The sequence below is a fragment of the Brachionichthys hirsutus genome, chromosome 6, assembly GCF_040956055.1.
Source record: "Brachionichthys hirsutus isolate HB-005 chromosome 6, CSIRO-AGI_Bhir_v1, whole genome shotgun sequence".
Taxonomy (NCBI): domain Eukaryota; kingdom Metazoa; phylum Chordata; class Actinopteri; order Lophiiformes; family Brachionichthyidae; genus Brachionichthys; species Brachionichthys hirsutus.
Window position 1 is genome coordinate 13238095 of NC_090902.1, and position 20485 is coordinate 13258579.

The following is a 20485-nucleotide window of genomic DNA, read 5'->3' on the forward strand; positions in this document are numbered from 1 at the left end:
CGTGTGTGGGTGCGCGCGCCTGTGCGTGAAACTGTACAGTAGGATATTGGAGATACCTAACAAGTGGATCAAACGCATTTTGAGTCTGTTGGAAGTTAATTCTGAAGTAGGAGAGCTGTTGGAAAGAACTTCATGTAATCAGAACAGCAGTAATAATAGCAACGTGCACTTTTATGTCGATTTACATGCTAATCAAAAAGAACACTGAGGAGGTGCAGCCTGGCTCTGGTCCAGCTTCCTGTTTTCGATTCTAACTCTTGAATTTCTCTTCTGTCTGTGTCATAAAAAGCATTGCATCAGTCCACAAACAACTGGTATTGGGGTTTTGGTGACCCACCCCATAGGAGAACATATACCGGTATATATATATCATGGGATATATAGAAAATATGTGCTTTAATATCAAATAAAAATCATTACAACAAAACATCTTGGAGCGCCACGGTATTTAGCTCTTTATTGAAATGACTCTTCAAACACTGAATGAAATACAGCGGCCTTTATGTCAAAACCAGCAGGAGATTCACCGACTCACTTGTCGTTCTTCTTCTATTCAATGTGCCAAAACTCAACAACAACAACCAGCACAAGGACGGAACAGAGTCACGTATTTTTTACGTAACACAATGGAGGAACTTTTAGTGTGAACAGTGTTGTTGGTCTCCCTTTTAGCCAAAGTCTGGAGTCAGTTTGGTTGTGGAGATTCCGAACATGAAGCCGAGCTGTTTCACAGTGACGCCTTCTTCTTCCTTTTGCTACTCCTTACATTTGTGAGACTGGCTTCTCTGTCCCATGCAGCTAAACATTGAGCAGGAGCTGAGCGTTGCAGGATATCATGCTTCAAACCCCACTTCAAAAAGCTGTGTGCTATAAAAGGTGCTCATTGTAGCCATTAATCTGACTTCCTCACTTTGATAAAAAAAAGAAATCACTACAAATTGTTTTGTTCATTTTTGTTTTGTAAGTTAAAATGTTTTATATATTGTTCTGAGTTAATGTTGCTGATCCATTTTAATTTATTATTATTGATTTTATTCATTTAATTTTATTTTTCAGTATCAAATGGTTCAGTTGGTCGAGAAATGTTTGTAGTTTAAATAAAGATTTAATTTGTACATTTTTTGAATTTCAGGCAAATTGATGCACTTTAAGTTTTTTTCTGTTACAGTCTAAAAACAATGTTAATAAATGTATTATTTTTTGTGAGTGTTTCTTTCTTTTTTGTTTGTTTTAATGTTAATAAAGTTACAATGTTATGCAGCGGTATACTTTTAATAATTTTATAGACAAATTATATTACTTATAGTCGCGGCGGAAAAGAGGAAGGGGGGGGGGGGGGGGCGCCGGAATCTTTTCTTTTTCCTGGGGGGGGGGGGGGGGGGGGGGGGCGTAATAGAAAATAATTGAGAAGCGTTGTTACCACAGATCAGCCAAATCAGATAAAGCGAATGGATTTTAAAATATAAATATAATTTCTATAAATATGTAAATTAAACTGTACGTGTATTAAGAAATAGTTTAGAACAGTTTCCTAAGAGTTGATTTACCTCGTGAAAAATATGCAAATTTGACATTTTGACACCGTTAGAATAATTTGAATAGGGTTTTGCCGCCGCATCGGGAGCCGCAAAGAGGCCGGTTTGGGTCCGGCTCGGCGTGCGAGAGTCGGCGGAAGGCTTTTGAGCCTCTGTCCGACAACAAGACTTCCGTTTCTAGCGGCCGCGCTTCAGAATAACAGGGCGAGGGTTCTACTTTGACTCATGCATTTTAAGTAAACTAAATGTGCATTACTTTTGTAGCCAATGCACATTAAATCAGATACATATAATTTAATTAAAATAAAAGAACACAAATGAGGGAAGTCGATTGAGTTTTGTTTTTTTAAAAAACGCTCTGCATAATAAATCAAATTTTACAGGATACTTTTTTATTTTTTTAAGAAAACAATCTTTCGTCCAACCTTTTGAACGTGTGCTTGGTATTTATTATTATCAAATATAAAATGTGTATTTCGACTTTTTTGGTCGGTTTGGTTCAATCCTAGACAAATATATTTAAAAATATAAAAACCTCCCCCCCCCCACATCAAATAATTTGTATTGTAAAAGCCTGCATTTTCCCATAAATAGGTGTAAATTATTTTACATGGTGAGTCAGAGTAAAAACATTATGGAGCGTTTCTCCTGCAGCTGGGAAGCGGCGGTGTTTTATTTTGAAGTCGTGTTGTGGCTGCTGGGGGGGGGGGGGCGCAGGCCGCAGTGATTTGGTAGCCGCTGCAGGAGCTGGAAGCACCGCGGTTCTACGCCGACTACATTTCGGTTTCGCCTCGAAATTCTTTTATCGGTATCTCCCAGCAATAGCGAACGATAAATCAAAGTGTGTATTTCCGGTGTTCTATGATCGCCAAGTCGTAGCGTAGCCGACGCACAGTGACATCAATCGCCATTTTAATTGCACGTTTTCCTGACAGAACCGCTAGCACAACAATGGCTCTGAAAAGAATTCACAAGGTAAGGAAGTGGAGCGGCGAGGCCTCGGGACCTCGCGGGTCCGATAAGCAGGGGCGTCCCAGTGTTTGCTCGGCTCGTGTCTGGTGTCGAGTCCGGGGTAATGTCGCCGAATGTCGCCTGTGAGACTCGGGCTCGTCTTCTCGGCTAACGGTCTGCGGCGAGCTGCGAGAGGAGCGACGCGCCGCCCGCGTTCACCAGTGCTGCCGGAAAACGGGCCAACCGGACCGTTACACTCGCGAGTAAACACCGGGGCTGGCGCGCCCGCGCTAATTACGCGTGCTGGTGCTTTCTGTGGTTTTATTCCGCGTACAAAGGAACGCAAACTACGCGGGTTTACGCGTGATATTGCGGCGTGTTAGCCGCTTCCAGCTAACGTTTGTCCCGGTAGTTGCTAGCTCGTACGAGCTAGCATTTAAAAGGTTCCTCTCGTCGGGAGAAGCCGAGCGCCATAAATCCACATCGTTGCAGCGAATAAAGCCGAACAGTGGCGTGCACGCACACGTAGACGCCGGCGCGGCGCTTCACCGGCGCGGTCGTGACTGGAGTAAATGTTTTTATTGTGATTTTTAAGCTTAACATTAACTCGATCCTCGATTTGACAGATGGCTAAGTTGTCGTGCTAGCGGCAAGGTTAGCTCCTTTTAAGAGGACATGCGTTTATCTTAAATATATATATTTCTGTTTCTTTGGGGTAAATAACCGCTTGAGATGTCTATGATATATATATATATAATATAATATGATACAATATATATATACATATGCATTTAAGATCAATTTGTTAAAGCTCGCATCACGTTAGCATTGAGGAAACGTCACTGACGCGGGCCGACGCGTCGTTCGCCGGGTTGTTGTCATACTCGTGACGTAGTGGCCGTTCTGTTTACGTAATGTTACTGTCACTTGACGTCGTATGCAACTAAGGTTTGCACCAACGCGTTGATTTTAGCATCGTGACTGTGTCTAATTCCATAAACATCGGTCGATGATAAACCCGGAGATGTTGAGGAACATGTTCTGGAGCGCCATTGGCTGCAGTGTTAATGAACATTTCAAAAGGGATCCGGGATCCAGGATCCAGGATCTCTTGTGGATCGTCAGCGAAATGTAATCATCTATTCCTGGAGGCATTCCCAAAATGTCCTGCACATTTCATCCAGATCCGTCCAGAGCGTTTAGAGTTATCTTGCTAACGGACGGACAGACGGACGGACCTCCGCCTGTGTGTTAGCTTACACTGATATACACAACAATATAAAGGTATCGATCTAAAATCTGTTTTCAGCTTCCCGTACAAACTTATCTTCACAAATATGCGGATTTTATTGTTGTTCATTCATTCTGACTAAATTTCGAGATTTGTACGATCGTTTGGACAAATGGACACTATCGATATGTCCTTTGGGTCTCTGGGTAATTCATTATGGCCTCTATCACTTTAAAATAGTACACGAGTGGCTTAATTAACAAGGGAATGTATTCATAATGGAAAATATTAGTTGTACTTTTCAAAATAATACACAAGTTCTACCTCAACCAGTGATGACGTTGCCATCCTGCTTTCACAAGTCGTAACAATCGAATGACATATTGGCAGTATGTCTGTCCAGTTGGAGGGATTGTCCTGCTTCAAATACAACAAATACAGATTTGTTTACACACCTATGTACTTTATTAGATTTTAATTTGCCATGCCCTCTTCGTACATCGCGGAAATTAGTGCCTTTACTCAAATATAATATCTCAATCTATTGACTTGCTCTTCCTTTCGTGGTTTTGAAATACCGAGTAGACGAGCCATGAAGCAGATGCTAGGGGATTTTCCCTGTTCGCATAGTCACAGCAGAATATTACGTTCGATTTAAGCTTAAAGATCTTCTTCGACACGCGTTTCTCCTCTGCTGTGCTTCTGGCTTGCAATCTGTCACCAGCGAAATGTAACGCAAAATAATTGGCCCAGTTGGGAAAGCCAATTATTTGCTGCTCAGTTGGTTTGTTGAGGTTTGCGTGAATCTACTAGTCGTGAAACTTCTGAGAGATCTGGAAACGGCAATCGGAGGACGTTAAAGGCGCTTCGATTCGCGTGAAAAGTAGAATATGAATGCTCGGAAGAACACATTTGATCCGAAACGGTCAGATTTCTTATTTTGGGAGGTTGTTTTGCAGGGGGGGGTCTTACCAAACAGCCACTTATGAGTCGCTACTTGTCGTGTGCTAGAATTATCAACAGAGATTATCTTGCTGCATTACCGTAGGAAATGTGGACAGTGTGGGCCGAGGCTGGGATTTTAGATTTAATTATTCACTTCCAGGCTGACGGTGTCGTTCGATAAACCCCAAACTTTACTTCCACTTGATGCTTTGTCGGTGTTAGTTTTGCCCCGTGCAGATGTCTTGTATTGGCCCAGTTATGTGTTACTTAATATAAGAAAAAACAATCAGATTCTTAATTTGAATTCACTGAAATGAAACGATTGCAGTTTTATTTTATGTGGGGTTTTTTTCCTTTCTTTCTTACTATAGCTCTATAAATGTATGTTATTCTTATTTAATCAAAGTTATGAGTACTAAGAATCTCCTGATAATTGCTTTTTTGACACTGTGTATTTGAGTTGCCAATCCATGTTGATGTTATTTTACTTTATTCCAATATGTTGATTATATTTGTGAAAATGCTGGATGTACATCAAAATACTGCAGGAACAGATTAATTTACCAGCTTTGTGTGTTTTTTTTGCCAGGAGTTGAACGACTTGGCACGGGATCCACCAGCCCAGTGTTCTGCAGGACCAGTAGGAGATGACAGTAAGTTCATCAGCGTCACGCTGCCGGCTGCCTTTTACCAGCGTACCTGCTGTGTTCCGTCAGGTATACCGGCTGTATGTTACTCGGTATATTAAGCCGGTATACCTGCTGTATTTTACTAGGTATATTAGGCCGGTATACCTGCTGTATGATATCAGTCAAGTCTAAAATCATCCTTTTGCGGGCTGCATTATTGCGGTACTCCTGATATTTAATGGGGTGCAATAAAGGTGTGACCTCTTAATAAGCTGTAGCAGTAATGCAATTATTTTAGTCACAGATTATTCTAAGTTGTAGTCGGATAAGAAATATTGCTGCTAAACTTTAGAAATGTGCAAACATTTCTTGTTTCCCTTTTGAAGAACATGTTTTTATTTCGCGTATTAATGAAAATGTTGTCCCCCATAATTAACCTGCTTTCTTTACTAACCGTAAATGCTACTGCTAACACATTGTTAAAGCTACCTTGTGACGGCTCCACTCTGGATGCGTTCCTTTTAGGTATCGCTGCATGGATGAACTATGATACCCGTGTGATGCTGATGATGTAGAGGCTGCACGGTGGTTTCCTTTGCTTGTATTTTGACGTGATCCCACACTTCTGTCTTTTGCTCTGTGGTGTCTGTTCTTTGTGTACCTCGGCATTTTCTCCCTCTTCCAGGATTTACTTCAGTCTGTGCCTTGTATTTGTCACAGCAACGGTGGTAGCATTAGCTGCCACCGTTTGCCGTGACGGATGAAAACAAAACGTCAGAATGGCATTTTGCTCTGTATCATTGTTTGATTGTTTAGTAATCAAGATACTTGAATTCTAGGAATCAATTCAGCCTTTAGAAGCTTATTCATGCAGCCACATTATCTTCTGACAAATGTCTAGTATAGTATTTGTTAGAATCCACTTTGTCTTTTCATCGCCAGTCAGATTTACCATAACGTTTTCTATAAGAAAATTACATTTTCTGATGGCATTTACAGCTGACGAATAGAACACACAAATATAAGCGATCTGAAATGAGCTGCGCAATATTAAAGCGTCATCTCTGACCACTTCCTCTCAGCCTCTTTTCTCCTCAGAAAAGCAGAGTTCACGAAGACGTCTTAAAATGCAGAAGTTTCAATTTGTTAGTGTTCAAGGAACAGTTCTAAAAACAAAACAAAAGCATGGCCCGTCGGTTATAGCTCACAGGTCATCCCGTAACCTCTAGGTTAGCGGTTTGAATCCTGCTCCATCCCAGTCACGCACCAGTTTACCACTCCTGATGTGACTGTAGAGTGAATGAACTATGGATTCAGGGTGAAGTGCTGAGAAAAGCGCCATCAAGAGCCGAGCCATCCGTATTCCTATAGATGAGACGACCTCGATCGCCTCATTAACAAATGTTAATGCTTGCAATAACATCGATTTTGAATTGCAAACTCATTGGAGTTAAGATTGCACGTTAATTTCACAAGAGCATTCAACGCAAATAAAAATGAGCTAGGCCTCACACTGTGTATAAAAATAAATATTCAGATCAAATCTAATTGACTGTTTGAAAAGAGGGACTAGCTATGTGAAGCTAGCATATGTATCACGTTAGAGGATTGTTTTACCTTGTCTCTGGTTGTTGGGATGATGCATTTGCTGGATGCTTCCAGCTCTGTTTGACAGCGCTAACATTGCACCGCGTTCTCTGTTCTCCGTCTTCTTTTTTTAAAGCTTGAAATGGTCCCAAACTGGACCGTTTCTGTCGTTTACTTTGGACTGGACTGCGTTCACTCTGCTTTCTCTGCTCTGGCTTTCCCACGGACGTTCGCCGGCCGGCTTCCCCTCTCGTGCGGGAAAACGAGCTTCGTTTAAGCTGCGGCCGCTACGCGCCAGCAGTTTATGGGCGATTTTAATACGCAACACTAATTAAATGAATCCTCGAGGCAACAGAATTGAATTTGAAGCTTTTTTCTAATCGAATTGTTTGATTTAATCGATGAATCGTTGCAGCACTAAATGCCTCGTGTATTTCGTATAGCTTGTGCGTAGCGTCCTGAGATAAATGAGGAGCATTCTTGCACGCTGCAAGAAATAAGCGAGGGTATCAGAGTGTACCAGAGTGCACCAGAGGAATCTATCCTATATTTTATATAGATTACGGTACATTAAAGGATGAGTCTGGCTCCATATGAAGGGAAGAGAAATATCAATCCTCTTCACACACCAGCACAATGACTTCTAACAGGACTTTTAAAGGCTGCGAGATGTATAAATGAATAAAATATGGTGCAATAGAACGATGTTAGACGTGCAGTTATACACGTAATCATCACCGTCAGGTCACGGTAATGTTCGGACACCATGTTAGTTATGTTGTCATCGTCAGTCCTTTGATATTTGAAAGTAACATTTGCATTTTTACATCGTTTTACTTTTATGTTATTAAAAGCGGCGGATGCCGGACATTAACTATTTAAAAAAAAAAGGTTTCACTAAATGAAATGAAAGTGAGCCTCTTTTATCTGAACTCTCCACAGTCTGATCGCATGTGAAATGATTAGAAACAAGTTTAAGCATGTTATTATCATGCAGTACGGAACCGTACATTTGACCATTAAAGGGATGAAGGTCTCGCCTCTTTTTATTGCTGCCCTGGCATTGAGGATGTCCTGTTAATCAGTATTTTTTTATGTTCTTTATTTAAAGACAGTTTCCAATAGAAAATAAGTCTCCTCTTTAACATTAACGAGTAAAGATGTGCCTTTAGCAATACTTTATTTACTGGACACATTCTTCTTCTTCCACAACAGTTTCTCAGAATGTTTTGTGTTTTGTTTCTTTCAGTGTTTCACTGGCAAGCCACAATAATGGGACCTGTAAGTATGCGCCTGAGTCGCCCCCCCCCCCCGTCGACTGTCTTAATCAAGAGTCTTTGACGCCTGTAAGCGTCCCAAACGATGGCTGCGTTTACGTGGACAGAATTGTGATCGGATGCGCTGTGTTCATGGACCCACGTTGAGCCGAAACGTCCGCGTTATTTCACGCGGTTTCCCCGTTTGCGCTGTTACTCTCCTCCTTTAATGTCTCCGGCGGCATGTTTGTCTCAGACATTGAGACATTATGTCTTTCGCTCGCTCTGCTTCAGCGAGCTTCCAGGAATAGCAGCAGCGCGTTTAGCTGACGTCACAGACATGCGCAGTAAGGACGGCTTGTACCGGAATAAGTGTTTTCATGCGTCCTGATCGGGTCATCAATCGGTATGAACCACCCCTCTCGAATCGGGATAGAATCTTGGATCGGATTGAGCTTGATCCGATTTGGGTGTGTGCATGAAGCATTTTTAATCCGATTAAATGTGTCCATGTAAACGCACCTGATGCAGAAGGAAGTGCAGGCAGAGAACACTCAGCCTAAATGTGGTGCTTCCCGAGTTTAGTTTGAGAGGTCAGCGACTGGAACAAAGTTTATATTCTGTTTCGTACCTTTTCTCATTCTTCCCAATGAACTGAATCGTCTTCCGTCTCCCTGCGCTAGAATGACAGTCCTTACCAGAGCGGGGTTTTCTTCTTGACCATACACTTCCCCACAGACTACCCCTTCAAACCGCCAAAGGTAAGAGACGTACCGCTAAACACAATTTCACCTTTCCACCAGGAAGGAGGTGGCACGGCTCCGTTCCTTCCACGCCACTGGGGTTCCACTAGAACTGCGCTGGTACTAAAGGCCGGACGAAGCGTTTGCGTGCCGGAGGAAATCGAAGCGAGCCGTTTGATAGTTCTCTTCCATTTTCCGTTTCTTTGTGCACATGAGCAACCGAATAAATGCTACGGGTCCAGAACACGTTATCCCCAAAGACCCGATAACGGCTCGGCCTACATTTACGAGTTCTCTCTGTCAGGGAGACCCAAAGGAGATGCAGAATGTACAGTTCATGTGTGATGAGCTAAGCCAATTCACGGTGAATTATCAAACGTCCAGCGCCCACTGACGGACTTCCTGCTGTTCCTCTCCTACCCCCCTTCTTCCTCACCACCGCACCCCACGATTCTTCTCTCTCCATCTGCTCTTAGGTCGCATTTACCACAAGAATCTACCACCCAAATATTAACAGCAACGGCAGCATTTGTCTGGACATTCTGCGATCACAGTGGTCTCCAGCTCTCACCATCTCCAAAGGTAGGAGCGTTCTCTCTGGCTTCCGTGCTTTAGAACGTTCAACTGTACTTCCGTTGGCAGAGAAATGCCTCTCCCTCACGTCTCCATCAGCAGGATGCCGAGAATAAACGGATAGCAGGAACGTGTGTTCCGTTTTAGATTAAAGTGTTACCCACAGGTTGCAGTAATTGTCACGCTTGTAGGAAACCGAAGTACCTGTAAATGTCGGGTTCGGTTCTTTCCATCTGGTGGGCGGCGTTAATGGACGATTACTGGGCAGGTTTTAAATGTCGTACTATCAACAGGTTCGCCGACATAACAAATAGGCATTACCGTCACCCGAGGGTTGTCTTCAGGGAGATGAGGAGGCATTTTGAAAAGGACTTTCTTATTTGTGACCACTGATCGGTTTTCTCTCAACCACGGCCTGGTCCGTTCTAGTCCTCCTGTCCATCTGCTCCCTGCTGTGCGACCCAAACCCGGATGACCCCTTAGTACCCGAGATCGCCCGCATCTACAAGACGGACAGTGAAAAGTAAGCGCCCTCTACGTTGTTCTATTACGTTCATCATAGCGACATGAAGCTGCTTCGTCACTGATGATGCAAGTCTCTGTTACCGTGGACACCCCATGATAATAATCAACATATTTTCAGTAAACACGGTACAGGTACTGTCCGAGTTACGACCGGTACCGGTCCGTGAGACATTAGGTACCAGATCACACAGAACGAATAAATAATATGTATAATCTCCGTTGTATTGATTATTAGAGTCTGCCAGGTATTTTATTTTGAAAAACCCACCGGATGTTCTCCAGCTTTACAAACTCCTGTGAATCTTCTTGGTCACGTGATACATTAGTCAAAATGAGCCGTAAACCAGCGAAAATGAGTAAAAAAAAATACGGTCTTTATCTACAACTGACTCGGCACCAGGTCCGCTCTGCGTTACCGAGGCAACGAAGCCTTCAAAACTGCTTCGGCACGTAGAGACCAAGATCCCGGGATTAAAAGACGAGAACTTGGAATTTAATGAGAAAAAAAACGTGAACACGAAGGACAGGAAGCGATTACTGACACTTCAAATGTGTGTGAGTAGATATTGGTGTAATAATTGTTTAATAGTTATTACGAGTTGTGGGGCGGCACAAGACGGTACCGGGTTCGAATCTGTCTGTCTGTATGGAGTTTATATATTCTCCCCGTGTCTGCATGGGTTTTCTCCAGCTTCAAAAACATGCAATTTAGGTGAATTGATTACTCCAAATGATCCGTAGTGTTTGAGCGGGGTCGACTCCTGTGAAAACGGGTGGCGGGATAGTTGTTCCAGGTGCATAATATAAGGTTTAGGGGTTATATTTACTTTCCTCTTAAATTACACCCCCCCCCCCCCCCCCCCGACATGAAACCGGGACCGCTGTGTATAAAGTATATCCCTCATGTCGGCCGTGTTGGTTTGGCCCGACTTACGACCTCGGCCGTAACTCAGATAGTGCCTGTAAATCTTTCGTATAATCTGACGTGACTATCGTGATTTGAGTCGTCCACATCGCGATGCGGTCGAACAGTTCATCTTGGTTTCTGCGTGGCTTTCTGCCGACGGGGAAAAGCAAATCCGAGTCCGTCTTTGTGCCCCGTTTGGCACCACGCCAACATGCGTAATAACCGTTGGCGTGCATCAGTGAGAATACGCCGCGACGGCTGCCACGTCTGTTGTGAGTGACGCATCGGTGCGTAAGCAGCAGCGTCGACTCCGTTCCGTTCGCTGCAGACAAAACGTGCCGTTTCTGCACGAGATGACCCAAGTCCCGCCGAGCGTGAGGCTTGGGAGAACGACAGCCGGCTGGTGTCTCCGCTCGAACGACTAACGACTCGACTTCTCCCTCTGTGTCTCCTTGTTTTACAGGTACAACAAAATAGCTCGGGAATGGACACAAAAGTACGCAATGTAATGTTGGGGTAGAATCATGGCCAACCACCTCTACGACGTAAGGTTAGGGGAGCTTCAGACGTAAAGAGAAAAACAAAAACAAAACATTGAAACTAATGAAAAGTTTAAAGATCTTGTTGGTTTCCATTGGAGTGCTTTCTTTGAGCCACGCCTCCCCTTCACTCCCTCTGCCACGCCCGCCTCCTACGTTCTCCCCCTATTTCATTCGGGCCCCCCCCCCCCTCACAGTCCAGTGTACATATTGTCAACTTGTAATGCTAACACCCAACGCTCTCCGCTCCATCTTCATCGCCACCCTCCCTTGTGACCTCTGACCTCCCCAGCTCCTATTTTGTTCGCTTTTGTCACCATGCTGGGCCTGTCCCCAATATCCAACACACACCTGCCCCCCCCCCCCGGCTCTCCCAGACATAATTGCTAGAAGCATTCCTTTGAGAATCTGTTTTAAAAAAAATTAGAGGGGACTTTTTTCTGTATTTCCCGAAATAAATGATTATTTTTTAAACTGGGTGGGAGATGAAATAGGAAGGTTGAGTTTTTTCACTGCTTTTTCTTTTTGTTGTTGTCCCTATAATTCCATCTGTAGAGGTGACAGTTTAACAAAGCGGTGAGCAAAGCATGCGAGTCGAACGGCGCTCTGCTTTATGCAACGAGTACGTAAAAGTCATTTGGGCCTAATGTCAAGTGGAACAGCATGCGGCCTTCAGTCGGATTCTGTGGAAGGACTTGACCCCCATACCCCCCCCTCCCATCTTAACCAAGTTGACTTCTTTGTACACACATGCACGCACAAATGTAGCCCCATTTGCCCCCCCCCCCACCACCACCACTACCACCAACTTTTCTTCATCCACAAAGTGGAGATTCTGGACCAGTTATTTAAGCAACTTGTTTTCCTTATATTAACCTGTGTCCCCCCCCCCCTCCCCCCAACATAACCCCTTAGTTTTTATTTAATTTCTTTTTGTTTTCTCTCTTTTTTTGGGTTAAATTAGAAGCTAACATCTTACATGGCCATGGGACTGGCTTTGGCTCTGGGTGCGAGGAGAACCCACTCTTCTTGCAGAAATCCTGTATATTGATTACCTGAGAGGCTCGTTGAGCTTTGTGTGTTGATTAAACTGTGTAATAAAACCGACGACTCCTGTGCTGATTCACTCTTGGGTCCTCTTTGGATGGCACTGGAGGAAAGGGACATGGGATATTTGGCAGGAGTTTACCAGGTTTAATAATAATTCCTGCCGTTCCTTCAGGTTATGACTTTTGTTCATGCAAAATATAGCAATGAAAAATGATTACCTCTGCATTCTTTGGAAATATTTAATTGGCTAATTAGTGAAATTAAAATATTTATTCTCTCTCTATAAACATTATGTATGAAAATACGAGTTTAAAGGAATACATTAGCAAAAATAAAGTGCAGTGTTATATTATTTACATTCAGATATTTGACAAAAACGGTCTAGGGGTTTATGCCCTTGTGCTGCCCCCTGGTGGTGCTCTCGTGTTCTCTTTAGAACCCTTAAGCTTTGTCGAAAGGTATATCAGCTAAAGAACAATGTTCTCAAGTACTCTTAAATTAATTATGTTAAAAATTGTATCAAAAGTAGAGATTACTTTGGGTCATCATCGCAAGTGGGAGAAAGCAATTGAAGTATAATTACTTTATATTTTTGTTATGTGACATGGAGGCACTTGGGGAGGTTTTCTATACTATATAATCTTGCTCTACCGGGAAAAAAAAGACTTTGTTGATGGAGATTGATGAATGCGGGGCCAAATCCCAGGAAGTCTGGGATTATCTTGCTATGACATCCTCCCCAAGGTAAATAATGAACACACAGCCGACAAACAAATTCCACGCGGAAACCAGATCACCGTGGAGTCTGGCATGCCTCCTCGAGAATCTCTTGAATAGAAAACTTGAATCATTTCTGAGATTGTCGAACTTTTTACCCCCAAAAGGCTCTAAAGCGAAGCCGGAAGTGCGTCGGAATCCCTCGGTTTGTTCTCTTGCTTTACGAATAAACACACAACTCCCTCCTGAGATCTCATTGGTTGCGCCGTGGTGACGTAACGCGCGAGCACGGCCCCTTCGAGTCCTGACGGGAGTTTAAAAAACACTCCTCGCTTTGACCTTGCTGCTGAGCGCGCGACCATAAACAACGCAGCGCGGCCGGAGCATGGCTGCCTCGGCCTTATCCGCCATCCCGGTGCCCGCGGGAGCCAGCTCGGGATTCAGGCTATCAAAAGGTGACGTGTTTACAGCTAGCTGTTAGCATGACGCGAGTGCCTTCGGTCTGCAGCCTAACAGAGAGTCTCAGAGCGGCGATTATCGGTCCGAAATTCGAGTTACGACGTGGTTGCAAACTGAAGATGCGTGAAACGATTAAGTCCAAAAGTTCGGCTTTATTATTGTTATGTTTTACTGCAGTGTCCGCTGCCATGCCATTGCTGGCTAGTAGCTATGTGCGAAGCTAAATGGCCCTTTAGCGTCTGAAGTCGCGCTTGTGTCGCTGAAGAGGTGGTCCCGGCCCGGCAGCTGCGGAGGGATTGTCGTCGTGCGTCAGGGCCCGACCCGGACTAGTTTACACTAGTAATCAATAAACCAGCTGATCCAGCCCGACCACAAAGCTCCCGTCTCTGCAGGAGAGTGACTTCCGGATCGAGTTAGTCTCCGCATGCGAAAAGGAGGCGGTAATAAAATATTAAAAATATTCCCGACTCAAACTGAAGCTGCTCTGGTGACGCATCGAGGTGGAAACATTTGAATTGAAGGGTTTATTTACAATACATAAGTACAAATTATGAAGAAAACAAATGAATGGTGGGGGGGGGCATAATTAAATGAATATTCGAAAAGGGGAGAAGTAAAACGTATTTCCTCCCACCCCTTGTTCTTAAGTAAATGGAATAATAAACTTCCTACTATCTCCTACATAGATACATGCATGCGTACATTCACACACACACACACACACACACTATATGCATTAATACATATAAACATACATTCACATGTGCAGTAATGCGTATAAATACCTTTACTTGTCTAGCAGGTTCTGTTCAGGGATGGGTTTGAGCCCGTCTTTAGAATGACGGAAGCTTTTCGCTGTTGGATTCCATAAATCACCGTTTCATTACGACAGCCGTGTTTAAAGTTCAAAGGGACGCGTGTCCGTCTCCGTTTTAAAGTTCAAAGGGACGCGCGTCCGTCTCCGTTTTAAAGTTCAAAGGGACGCGTGTCCGTCCCCGTTTTAAAGTTCAAAGGGACGCGCGTCCGTCTCCGTTTTAAAGTTCAAAGGGACGCGCGTCCGTCCCAGTTTTAAAGTTCAAAGGGACGCGCGTCCGTCCCCGTTTTAAAGTTCAAAGGGACGCGCGTCCGTCCCAGTTTTAAAGTTCAAAGGGACGCGCGTCCGTCCCCGTTTTAAAGTTCAAATGGACGCGCGTCCGTCCCGTTTTAAAGTGCAAAGGGACGCGCGTCCGTCCCCGTTTTAAAGTTCAAAGGGACGTGTGTCCGTCCCCGTTTTAAAGTTCAAAGGGACGTGTGTCCGTCCCCGTTTTAAAGTTCAAAGGGACGTGCGTCCGTCTCCGTTTCAGAGATGGTACCTCATTATAAATGACTCGTACCTGCAAACACTAAAGCAAGCGGAACCCGTTTAGAACCGGTTCCTCGTGATCAAACCTGACTTTGTGACCCTTTCTCGTCCGCCTCAGAGCACTTTGCGCTCGCCGTCCCGGTCGCTCTGGCTGCGGCGGCCGGGGGCTTCCTGGTCGGCCTTTACGTCAGCGGGCGCACCTGTAAAAAGGGCCGGGTGAACACGTTCGTTAGCAAAGACAGCCCCAAGGTGGTCCACAGCTTCGACATGGAGGACATCGGCACCAAGGCGGTGTACTGCCGCTGCTGGAGATCAAAGAAGGTCGGTCACGCGTTGACGTGTTGGACGCCGTCGGTCACGTTTCAGTCGCCGTCTTCATCTGACAGTCTCTAATCTCTCTGCAGTTCCCTTACTGTGACGGCGCCCACGCCAAACACAACGAGGAGACCGGGGACAACGTCGGCCCGCTCATCATCAAGAAGAAGGACGCTTAAACGGCCGCTCGATGAGCGCCGTCGTCTTCGTCGATCGTTGCGACACGAGAATGTTCTGTCTCCTGTAAAAAAAAAAAAAAATTAAAGCACTAACTTCGTACGTCCTCCGCTGTTCTCGCATCGACTGAAGTCAAAGTTCACTCGTGGACACACGGGGGACGGACTTTGGCTGTCAGACATGGCGTTCGCCTGCTCTGCTGTTGGGCCAAGATAAAAGTGAGTTTTGGGTTAAATTCCCACGAGACTCGAGGCCCCGCCGCGGAGAACCTCGTGTCTCCGCGGCGGGGCCTCGTGTCTCCTTCGTCCCCTCGTGGTCTCCGTGTCAGGCGTCCCCTGACACGTCCAATCGGTTCTGGTCCAGGTGGTTGAGACATCCTGAGCTGGCAGCTTCTCCTCTGCATATTTAATGAATGAATGTTGAGTCCTGGGGGGGGAGGGGGCTGAAACGCGACCTGCTGTCGGACGGCGCTTCCTGAGCTCGCTTTTATCCGTGTGATCTGTTCTGTTCCGGCGCTTCCGTGTTCTGTACGCGATCAATAAAGCTTTGATCTCGTTTGTACGCTTTATTATTGGCCTCGTTTTGTTTCCAAGAGGACGTTTCTTCATTTGCGGGTTTTCAGGGCCTAAAGGTTGCTCGGTATAAAATGGCCTTCGTGTGTGACGTCAGCGAGGCGGAGGCGGTTGCGCTGGGGGATTAGCCGTGCGCGTGGGTAATGAGTGAACGGCCCCGTGACGCGGGGGGGGGGCGGATTCCGCTCTGCAGTGTCCACCAAAGCGCCAGTGGCCATTTTAAAACGGGGCTGTGAGCGCGGTGGCCGCTAGGAGGCGCTGCGCGGACGCAGAGAGTCCAGGCCGGCGAGTCTACGGCGGGCCCCCCTGCTCCCATAGTGACACCCCCCCCCCCACGCGCGTACGCACACACACACACACACACATTCACGCGCACGAGGTATCTGGCTGCGTGCCAGATCCGACGCAGGCCTCTCAGAAGAGGTGGACTGGACTCCTGCGTCCCTGCGTGGAGTCAGCGCGCGGACGGACAGCGAGCCGCCCCACGGCCACGGGAGCGCGCGCTGATCGGAACCAGCTTATTGGGTCATCGATTTTATTTTTAGTACTTTTACTTTTTACTGTCCCCCTCGGGTTTTTTTTTTTTAAATGTTATGTTTCTATTAGGTTAGTCATGTAATAAGAAGCGTTATTACTACCTATAAGAGCAGATAGATCAATAGATCGATAGATCGATAGATCGATAGATCAATAGATATGTACTTACACCTGGATGAAGTTATGAAAACTGGCTCTTTGTCCTTAACATATTTATCTGTTTTTATTTATTTCCATGCTGTTTGGAATGTGTTTATTTTAGAAACTAAAATGATGACGTGATAAATAAAACGACGGCGCGTCCACAGACTCGCGCGCAAAGGAAGACGCTTAAATCACGTTGGTGTGAATGGGCGCGCGTTTCCAACAAACATATCTTGAGATATTCCCATTTTTATTTTTCCAAGTATTTTGACTTTCATTGTCACAAAATTTATTTTTATTTTCTTTTATTATTTGTTTTTATTTAACCCAAACTTGTTGTCAACAATAATAATAATAATAACAATAATAATAATAATAATAATACTGATTTAACATGAGCTGAAACGCGTCTGTCCGCGTCGCGTGGGGGGGGGGGGGGGGGCTGTTTCCGTGGACATCACGGGGTCGGCTTGACCACGCTCTCCGGCTGCAGAGTCCACTTCGCATTTTGAGCGACGCCCCCCCCCCCCCCCCCTAAATTCCGTGCAGTGTTTGCGGACCCTCCGGGACGGAGAGGTGGAGGAGGACTCGGCAGCGCCGCCGTCCATAACGCGCCGCGCTCGCCACGCCATTAGTCCGGGACTCGTCATCGATCTGACAGCAGGCCGCGCGCTGGAAGGTGAGGACGGATCGGTTTATTTTATTACCGCGACTTCCTGTTGATCCCGTTCAGGTCCCCCCCCCCCCACCCCACCCCCCCCTTTTCCCCCTGCCGTGTCGCAGACCGCTCGGACTTCGTGGTCAGCGCGTCGTGGCGGCCGTCGTCCTTTCCACGGAGGCTTTAAACCACGGTGAATATAATCGATCGATCCCCGCTTCGATCGATCCCCGCTTGGATCTTCGGCTCTCCCGTCGCGCGAACCGGACTCGCGTCGGTACTTTCTGCTATAAACAGCCGCCGCGGGGACATAAGCTGGTCTTTTTTTATCCACGGCTCGCCCGCATCGTTGCGCACCTCGCTCCTCCGTCCACGGCAGACAAAAGACAGCCTGTTTTTTCCACGGTCTCCCCTTGCGTGTCTCTCTCCCCCCCCCTCCCACCCCCCTGCCGAGCTTTAAAGCTCCGGCTGGCAACACACAAACAGGCAGTCGTCGAAAAATGTATTTGAAAAGCGCGCTCCACATTTGACCTGCGCATATGCGCATATCTTTGCATATTGTTGTCGCTCTGTTATTGATTGCATTGATATACCGTGAAATCCTTAAAGGGATACCGCCCTCTCCTGCATGCGGAGCCCACGTCCCTTCCGTCTCGTGTCCCCCCCGTCCCGTCTCCGCTCATCTCGCTCTTATTTCTAAAGCGGGACATGTTTTTATTCGTCTCTGGAGGCGGGACTCCGCGGTGGTTGTCCCGGTTTCCCCGTCTTTCTGCGTGTCCGTTCCTAACCGTCCGCTCCTCCCCAGGACTCCCGAGGCTGCTGCAGAGAATGGGAATAGGGACTCGGGCCAAGGCTTGCCGTTTTGGGCTGAAGTAACAGCAGGGACAGTTGTCAGCTCCGGTCCCCGACTCCCTCACAGACAAGGACAGACCCCCACCCCCCCACCCCAAAACACAGCCGCTGCGATGTCCGCCGCCGTCGACATTGCTGGCCCTTCCTCTTCAGATCAGGCCCACAGCAGCGCCAAAATCCCCAACGAGCCACTGAGACCCAGCCTCAAGCGCTCCAACCACCCCTACAGCCTCTCCCATTACATCTCCGCCCCCTCCCCGGCCGTGGACGTCAAAGGCCTGATGCAGCCCTCCGAGGCCCAGCAACGGGCCGTCCAGCCCGCGCACGCCAAGCCTCGCCGGGCCCCCTCCTGGCCCGACATGTGGGAGTCGCCCAGCGGGCTCCACCTGGCCCATGCCGCAGAGCTGCTGATGCGCGCCGGGTTGCTGGCTCTGACCCCCACCGCCACCGACCAGGCCGGGCTCGGCGCGCCGAGCAGCCAGCCGGCTCGGAGAGAGGCCGCCGAGGCGCAGGTGGAGAAGGGAGACGCGGAGGGAGGCGGGTCTGGGCCCGAGGAGGAGGAAGAGGACCCCTCTGGGTGCGGCACAGACTTCCAGCCCTTCCTCGGCGCCTGGTTCCCCTTCAGCCCTGCTCTGTTCCCCCTGGCGGGCTTCCAGATGGGGGGAGGTCACTGGCGGAGCAGCGCCGTGGGAGCGGAGAGCATCGAGGGCCTGGTGGCCGAGGGCTACTCCCCCGGCTCTCTGGGCGGGGGCAACGCCGGGAGGAGGAAGAGGAAGCGGTGCGGCGAGTGCGTCCCTTGCCGGCGTCAGACGAACTGCGAACAGTGCAGCAGCTGCCGCAATCGCAAGAGGGGACACCAGATCTGTAAATACAGGAAGTGCGAGGAGCTGAAGAGGAAGCCGGGAGGTCCCGGGTTCGAGAGCAGAGTGCCCGGGTTCGATTTGAGGGGCTCCGACTTTACGTTGGGTCTGGCGCAGGAGAGGAGCGGCGGCGCCCTGGATGGACAGTAGCACGGGCGCCGGCAGCGTTTGTCAGAGGATCCTGGTCGGACGATTGTTGAGGTTGACGGGAAACACGGGGGGGACGCCGCTCGGACCACGGGTCAGAGATAAACGCAGGTTGGCGTCCGGGTGACGGGGGGGGGGGGGGGGCGCGGCGCCATTTCAGAATGTCCACACTCGTTCCCATCCTTTCTTTTGACAATCAGCGAATGGAGGAGGAGAGAAAGACGGACGCCGAGACGGGTGTCGATATTTAGACGGTGACAAAAAAAACAACAACAAAATGGTGTAAATAGAGTGTAAATATCTGGAAAACATTACGTCTTTTTTTACATCCCTTTCCAGTTTGGATGTATATTGTGTTTCTGCATACGAAAAGGAGCCAAAATGTTTCGTTTCCGTTTGGGGGGGGGGGGGGGGGGGTGGGTTTCGTTCCCGTTGTTCCGACGTCTCTGCATCAGTAAGAAACGAACGAGTTCCGCCTCGGCGACATGATTTCATGTGCAACTTGTACTGTATCTGCCCTTTTAAAATAAAAGAGATTGGCCATGTGCATCTGTCTACAGGCTGGGTTTATACCACGTGTGTGTGTGTGTGTGTGTGCGTGTGTGCGTGTGTGTGTGTCCATATTTAATTGGGTGTCCAGGTTGTACACACACGCACACGTGTGTTCATGTATATGTGGTTTACGCGTCACCTAATGGGGTGCCGTATTACACACACACGTACAATCCAACGCATGCCCTCCAACACACCTAACCTGACGCACGCACACACACACACACACGTTACACACACACACATACAATCCAACGCATGCCCTCCAACACACCTAACCTGACGCACGCACACACACACACACACACACCTACACACACACACACGTTACACACACACACATACAATCCAACGCATGCCCTCCAACACACCTAACCTGACGCACGCACACACACACACACACACACCTACACACACACACATACAATCCAACGCATGCCCTCCAACACACCTAACCTGACGCACGCACACACACACAGACGAACGCCGTCTCCCATACGCACATGTTGACGGTTTATTCAAAGTATAGACAACACACACACACACACGCACACACACACACACACGTTACACACGACGACATAAACACACCCAGCTGAACCGAGGCTTCGCGGTGGGGTTTTTTTTTCTCTTCTTGTTGCCGTAACGATGGCTGATGTGATAAGACCTTATTCCTCGGCGC

The 20485-nt window shown here is 47.2% G+C and overlaps 3 protein-coding genes across 4 annotated transcripts; all 3 read left to right on the forward strand.

Annotated features, from left to right (window-relative positions):
- Positions 1-2287: 2287 nt before the first annotated feature.
- ube2d2 (ubiquitin-conjugating enzyme E2D 2 (UBC4/5 homolog, yeast)) lies at positions 2288-12328 on the forward strand. Its single transcript, XM_068740590.1, has 7 exons — positions 2288-2510; positions 5252-5315; positions 8128-8159; positions 8818-8895; positions 9354-9459; positions 9880-9973; positions 11346-12328. The coding sequence occupies exons 1-7, from the start codon at positions 2487-2489 to the stop codon at positions 11389-11391; spliced, it is 444 nt and encodes a 147-aa protein (XP_068596691.1). The 5' UTR covers positions 2288-2486; the 3' UTR covers positions 11392-12328.
- A 1174-nt stretch (positions 12329-13502) lies between these two features.
- zgc:110843 (uncharacterized protein LOC541492 homolog) lies at positions 13503-15583 on the forward strand. Its single transcript, XM_068740591.1, has 3 exons — positions 13503-13643; positions 15108-15310; positions 15394-15583. Exons 1-3 carry the CDS (start codon positions 13574-13576, stop codon positions 15481-15483), a joined length of 363 nt encoding a protein of 120 aa, XP_068596692.1. The 5' UTR covers positions 13503-13573; the 3' UTR covers positions 15484-15583.
- A 1707-nt stretch (positions 15584-17290) lies between these two features.
- Positions 17291-19678, forward strand: cxxc5b (CXXC finger protein 5b). 2 transcript variants are annotated; one of them, XM_068740514.1, is made up of 2 exons: positions 17291-17413; positions 18198-19678. In XM_068740514.1, exon 2 carries the CDS (start codon positions 18358-18360, stop codon positions 19252-19254), a length of 897 nt encoding a protein of 298 aa, XP_068596615.1. In that variant the 5' UTR covers positions 17291-17413; positions 18198-18357; the 3' UTR covers positions 19255-19678. The 2 variants fall into 2 exon arrangements, with proteins under 2 accessions (XP_068596615.1, XP_068596616.1); XM_068740515.1 differs by lacking the exon at positions 17291-17413 and adding an exon at positions 17535-17585.
- The last annotated feature ends 807 nt before the right edge of the window (positions 19679-20485 follow it).